At 67.3% G+C, this 5,577-nt stretch overlaps 2 protein-coding genes across 2 annotated transcripts in view; one reads left to right on the top strand and one right to left on the bottom strand.

The window, feature by feature from the left end:
- The window catches only part of H696_02425 (hypothetical protein), a gene marked incomplete at both ends in the record, with an annotated part of 2,653 nt that extends 802 nt beyond the window's left edge, over positions 1–1,851 (bottom strand). Inside the window, 5 exons of the mRNA XM_009496327.1 lie at positions 172–748; positions 885–986; positions 1,148–1,245; positions 1,394–1,548; positions 1,741–1,851. Of these exons, the coding sequence (XP_009494602.1) occupies positions 172–748; positions 885–986; positions 1,148–1,245; positions 1,394–1,548; positions 1,741–1,851 (1,043 nt within the window). The remainder of the gene's footprint in view (positions 1–171; positions 749–884; positions 987–1,147; positions 1,246–1,393; positions 1,549–1,740) is intronic.
- Positions 1,852–5,150: 3,299 nt separating this feature from the next.
- Positions 5,151–5,577, top strand: part of H696_02424 (hypothetical protein) — a 7,411-nt gene continuing 6,984 nt past the window's right edge. The window contains exon 1 of the mRNA XM_009496326.1: positions 5,151–5,470. Within this exon, the coding sequence (XP_009494601.1) occupies positions 5,353–5,470 (118 nt within the window). The 5' untranslated portion in view covers positions 5,151–5,352. The remainder of the gene's footprint in view (positions 5,471–5,577) is intronic.

Below are 5,577 nucleotides of genomic sequence, written 5' to 3'. Positions count from 1 at the left end.
GGGGGGGGGAGGGAAGGGGCAGAAGCAAAAGGAGCAGGAGAGGGTGGGCGGCAGTGACACGGGCACATGACGATGGGTCAGGACAATGTGAAGGGAAGAACCCAGGCGGAGGAAGAGATTGCGACAGGGGATGCAGGGGATGCAGGGGGAGGGGGGGGGGGGCACACGCACGTCACCTGGCGCACATGGCCGACCAGCGAGTGCTCGGTGTTGGGCAGGTAAGCCAGGTACTTCTCGCCGTCATAGAAGGGGTACCAGAACTTCCAGCCATCCGGCACGAAGAACTCGTCACTCACGGCGTTGATGGCGAAGACCGGCACGCCACGCTCCTTGTACCGCTCGATGTACACCAGGGGATCCTCGACGTCGGCCAGGCGCTCGAAGGCCGGGCAGTTGAGGCACTGAGTGATGTTGGCCTCAGTGTAATCATTCAGGGCCAGTGGCCAGCGGCCGTAGGTCTGATAAATGTTGTTGAAGTTGTTGAACATGTCCAGGACGTCGATGACGATCGGGGCCGAGGCCACAACACGCGAGTCCACCGCGCCGGTCAGCCAGCTCACCCACCCGCGCTTGGAGGCGCCGACCACGGCAAAGCGCTCGACGCTCGGGGCGGTCGGCACGCGCTGCGCCGCGAACTCCTGGATGGCGTCCATGGCCCGGACAGCCGCCTTGACCATGGGGAAGCGCCCGACAATGTAGGGCTCGTTGGTGCGCATGAAGATCTTCCAGGTCTTGGCCAGGAAGGAGTCTGCAAGGAAGTCGCGGCCGGGGGAGGGGGGGGGGAGGGGAGGAAGGAGAGGGCGATCAGTGGAAAGGGAGCGACGACAGACGAAGGTGAGGGGCCCGGCAAACGGCACAAACTGGGGAGCAAGATGAAAACATACCCTCCGAGCGGCCGAAGTCCTCATCGGCAAAGATAATCGGCTGGTTGGGAACCTGGCTAAGCTCGGCAACAATCATGCCGTTCTCCACGGCGATCGGGGGGACTGATCAGGAGGACACAAGGGGGACATTGCGACCAGGAGGGAGAGGAGGAAGGAGGTACATGTCAATGAACTGCCACCATGTGTATATGTAGCGGAGGGGGGGGGGAAGCAGGGGAGGAGGAAGAGGAGGAGGAGGAGGAGGAACTGCGCAGGACACGTACGGAAGGCCTCCATATCCTCGGGGGGGTTGCCCAGGGGGTTGCGCCCGCCGCCAATGTACAGGGCAGCCAGGTCGGTCTTGATGTTCTTGGGGACGGCACTTAAGAGCGGGGGAAGGGTGGACTTCATGTCAGACAGGCAAAAGGAGGGGGGGGGGAGGTGCCTTCCCTCAGCGAGTGAGGAAGGAAGCACGGGAGGGACCAAGGGCAGTCGCGGGGCGCGCGGGGGGGGGCGGACAGGACACGTACACACGCAGCCAGTGCTCCCAGACCGGGGTGTCAGTGATGTTGGAGTTGAGCCAGGTCTGAGAGGTGAGCTTCAACATGTAGAGGCTGTAGCCAAGTGAAGCGTGGGGAATGACGCTGGCCACTTCCCAATTGTAGGTGGTATCCCCATTGTTGAGCTGGAAAAGAGGGGGGCGGGGGACGGGGGAGGAAGCGGGGCCGGTTGATGGGTCATGTGTGAGCAGCAAGGAGGGCGCGCATGCGTCCATGTACGGGCAGGGGGGGGGGGCGATTGTCGATCGGTCGAGAAAAGAGCACGAGACAGTGCCAGCAGACGGGGAGAAGGGCGGCAGCTGATCCGACACACGTACATAGTCATCCAGGGGAAGGGCAGTGCCCGGACGCGGGGCGGCCCAGAAGAGACAGCCCAGCAGAGCGGCCAGGGTGATCACAAGCCGTGACCAGTTTGTGCGGCCGGACATGATGGCAAGATGGGGAGGAGGGGAGTTGCACAAGACGAGGGCTGGACGGGGCGACCGAGGGGGAGGGGAGGATCTCTTCGATGGGAGGGGTGAGGGAGGAGGGGAAGGAGCAGCAGCAAGGCTCGATCGGGGGGCTGGCAGACACCTGGCCGGGAGGCTGGACAAGGGCCAGCCTTAAGACGTTTCTTCGCGCGTCTGGGTGGGTGGAGGGGTGGGGGCAACCGAGCATGGAGCGCCGTCGGCGTGGTGCCCGGGCGATCTAAAGTCCCCGGCATGTGGAGCAACGCGAGGAGCGCAAGCCAGTGCTACCGGACCTGGACGAACACCCGGACCGGAAACCGGGCCCGAGAGACCAAGGACGCGCCGGCTGGAGGGACAGCACACCGGGCCGGGCGAAATACACCGCCAGCCGGAAGACACACGGTCGCCTGACTCTCCGCCCAGAACCCGACGCGGTCCCTCGCCCCTGGCGCGAGCCATCCTCGTAGCCCCCTCTCAAAGGGCAAATTCACCTGAGCGGGAGCGGCCCGGGGGGGGGGGGGGGGGCGAAAGACGTGCTTTGGACACCGGCGCCCCAAACACCGCCCCACTCCGGTGGCGGGGGGCGCCCCGGAGCGGATGGGCGATCGGGAACACCCTGCACAAGTGTGGGCAGGGAGGGGGAGAGGCCCGATGGAAGGGGGTTGTGTGCAAGGCAGTAGAAGGCAACCACCGGCACCGGTGGGTTCGATGCACGGCGGGCAGGCGCGGGTTCCCTCGACCAAGGGAAATTAGGCGCCAGAGCAAAGCAACCCGTGGCCAACCTCCTTGACTGGCCCCGCGAGGAGACGGACAATGGTGCGCACACGCGGAGAGATCTGCGCCCCCCCTCCACGCGCCCCCCCCCCCCCCCCTGTGTCAAAATAAAGGGCCAATAATAACTCCGGTGTATATTACATTGATGGGCGTAGCCCAAGAAGGGGGCGGGGCCGGGGGGGGGGGGGGGGGGCGAGGGGAGATGCTGGACACGGCCGCGGAGCCCATAATAACAACAACAACAACGAGGGCCCCTCTGCCCACTCTCGTGACACGAGGGCGGCGGCGACAAGGGGCCGCGCCGATGTTGTCCCTGCGAAGGCTGGGCGTCTTCGCGGCTCCGCTTACGCGAGTCTCTCTCCCTCCTCTCTCTCTCTCTCTCGCTCTCTCGCGGGTTCTTTCTCTGCCCCCCTGCCCCTCCCATGTTCTCGCCGTGACCCCCTCGGCCCCCTTGGCCACCCCATTCTCGTCCCGGCCCGAGTACCGTTGGAGCTCCTTCGGGGCCAGGCAACGGGGGGGAGGGGGCCCTCTAAGGCGGCCGGCCATATGACCGTGGAGCGAATGGCGGTGGCCACCGGGCAGCAACTGGCCGGCGAGGCACGGTCTGGCCCCGGGCCCAGTTCGCAGCCATGTGCGCATGTCACACCGAGGGATCACGTCCTTTTTGCTGGAATGGCACCACTTCGAGGATCACACCCCGGCACTACCCACGCTCGCCGCGCTCCCGAAGATGATTGCAATCTCGGCATGCTGGTGGCGAACCCCGGGACCGTCGTCGTTCGGGGTTCGGTCCCGCGCCCCCCCCCCCGGGCGCCCGAAGCCCTGCGCACCGTTGTGACGACTGAGACTGACGAGCCTTCCTGCTGGGTCTCGTCTGGGGGCTCGGGCCGCAGGGGGGGGGGGGGGGGGGGGCCGAGGCCAGATACTCCATCGCAAGGACGTCCACGCATCCCCGAAGACCGCGCTCACTTGGGCTGACTCGGGGGGCTGATCCATTGGCATCCGGCTGGCGGTCGGCCGGTCCAGACGCCTCCCCCCCCCCCCCCATCCGGGTGGGCTGCCGGCTGGGCGGGGACATAGATTTCCCCGAGCCCGACCGGGAGGCCCCTTGGCGTGAGCCCCTTCTTGTCCGGTTCGCAGTGCGGAGCATCCCCCGGACGGGCGGTGCCCCCCTGCCGGGTGTCCGGGCTCGGCTCTGCCGGCGCGCCCCCGGGGCCAGCGGGGGGGAGGGGGGGGGGCCAGCCCGGAAACGCAGTCCTGTCAGAGAAAACAATCAACCTGCGGCCCCTCCAATCTAACAATATGCCCGCCGAGGCTCCTTCCTCCCTCCTGCCGAGGGAGGGCGACACAGGCGCGCCCAGGCCGAACAGGCGGGGCCTGCCTGGGAGGGGACTTCCCCCTCGGGCTTCGTCCGAGGCGGCAGCGCTTAACCCCTGCTCGGAGCGAGCGGGTTGGGGCCCGCTGGCCCCTCGACTTGCCGGGGTGCGACCGACGAGTCTTGCACTGCTGCCCCCAGTGCCGGCGTTCCCGCCTGGGGGGTGAAGGGCGGGGGGGGGGGCGGGGGGAAGATAGGTGTCACCGCCCGTGTGGGTGGGCGGAGGATGGCCCCGGCACCGACCCGGGGGAAGGCGCATGAAAGTCCTTCGGGCACACAGCCGCATGGCCGGCTTCGCCCGCCCCCCTGGACTGTGCATCATTCCGCCCTCATTCCGCCCATTCCTTTTCCTTGTTCTTTGGCTTCGGCCCAGATCCGATGCATATGATTCATGGTGCGTAGTGCCCTCCGCCCCTTCCCCCTGGCCTTCGCCCTTCGCCCGGCCTCACGACGCTTGCCCCTGCTGGGCAAATGTAATTTGCGCATGGACGCCGTCCTGCGGCGCGTTGCCGGGGCGGGCCCGGCTCCCGGACGCCCCCCGCACCGTGATGATCGCCGTGCCCATGCGCGGGTGAAAACAAACACCTTCTTGCCCGCCTGCCCCAGGAGGCAGTTGGCCGGCGACGATTTCCAGCGCCCACAGACAAGCCCCCGCGTCGAGGTGCTTGTGCTGGCGCTTTTGCTCGGCCGACTCCGTCCAGCCCCTCCCCCCGTCGTCCCCCTTGGCACGACCCTGGACCATCCGCCAGGAGGGGGAGGAGGACCGCGAGGGTCGAGCTTTTCGATGCAAGCTGCTCTCGGCCCCCTGCCGTCTGTGCGAGCAGCTCCCTTCGCCCCCCCCCCCCCCCCTCCCCCGTGGGCGCCCCCCGCCCCCCCCCCCCCCCCCCCCCCCCCCGCCCCCGGCCCCCTCTCCTCCCCGGCGGTTTGCGGGTACGATCTGCACTGCAGACATTCATGTCGCAAGGATCGGCCTCCCCCCCCTCCCAGATGATGGGGGGAGCAGCCTCCGTTCAGCCGGAGGAGCCAGGCAGCATCCAGTTGAAATGCTCCCTGCAGGGTCTTCGAGTGACCATCAGCGGCGGCAGCCTTCTCCCTCTACTTCCCCTTTCCCCCCCTCCTCTTCTCCCCCCCCTCCTCTTCTCCCCCCCCTCCTCTTCTCTCTGCCCCCCCCTCCCGGCCGTTGGCACGCTTGACACCCTCGCGAAGAGACCCCCGGGGTCCTTGAACGCCGACGCGCGCCGGCCTCCTCCTCCTTACCTCTTCTTTTCCTGCCCCTTCACCTTCTCGCGCTTGGGCCACTTCATCTGGCACCCGCGTGCGTCGCCTCAACCATGTCGCTCGTCGTCCTGCCTCGCAGCGCTAGCCGCGAGGGCGGCTACCAGGTCAACGACATGGTCTCTGGCTCCTCCGATGATGACGCGTCATCCACTGCCTCGGAGGGCTTTATCGGTATGTGCTCCTTGCTCGGCCACCCCCTCTGCCCTGGCCACACTGTCTGACTGCTGGGCCTTGTTCGCGCTGGTGCTTCGCCTCTCCGTCCATGTGAAGACCGGCGA

The sequence above is a fragment of the Fonticula alba genome (assembly GCF_000388065.1).
Source record: "Fonticula alba strain ATCC 38817 unplaced genomic scaffold supercont2.3, whole genome shotgun sequence".
Classification (NCBI taxonomy): Eukaryota; order Rotosphaerida; family Fonticulaceae; genus Fonticula; species Fonticula alba.
This window is presented reverse-complemented; position numbering and strand designations above follow the sequence as displayed.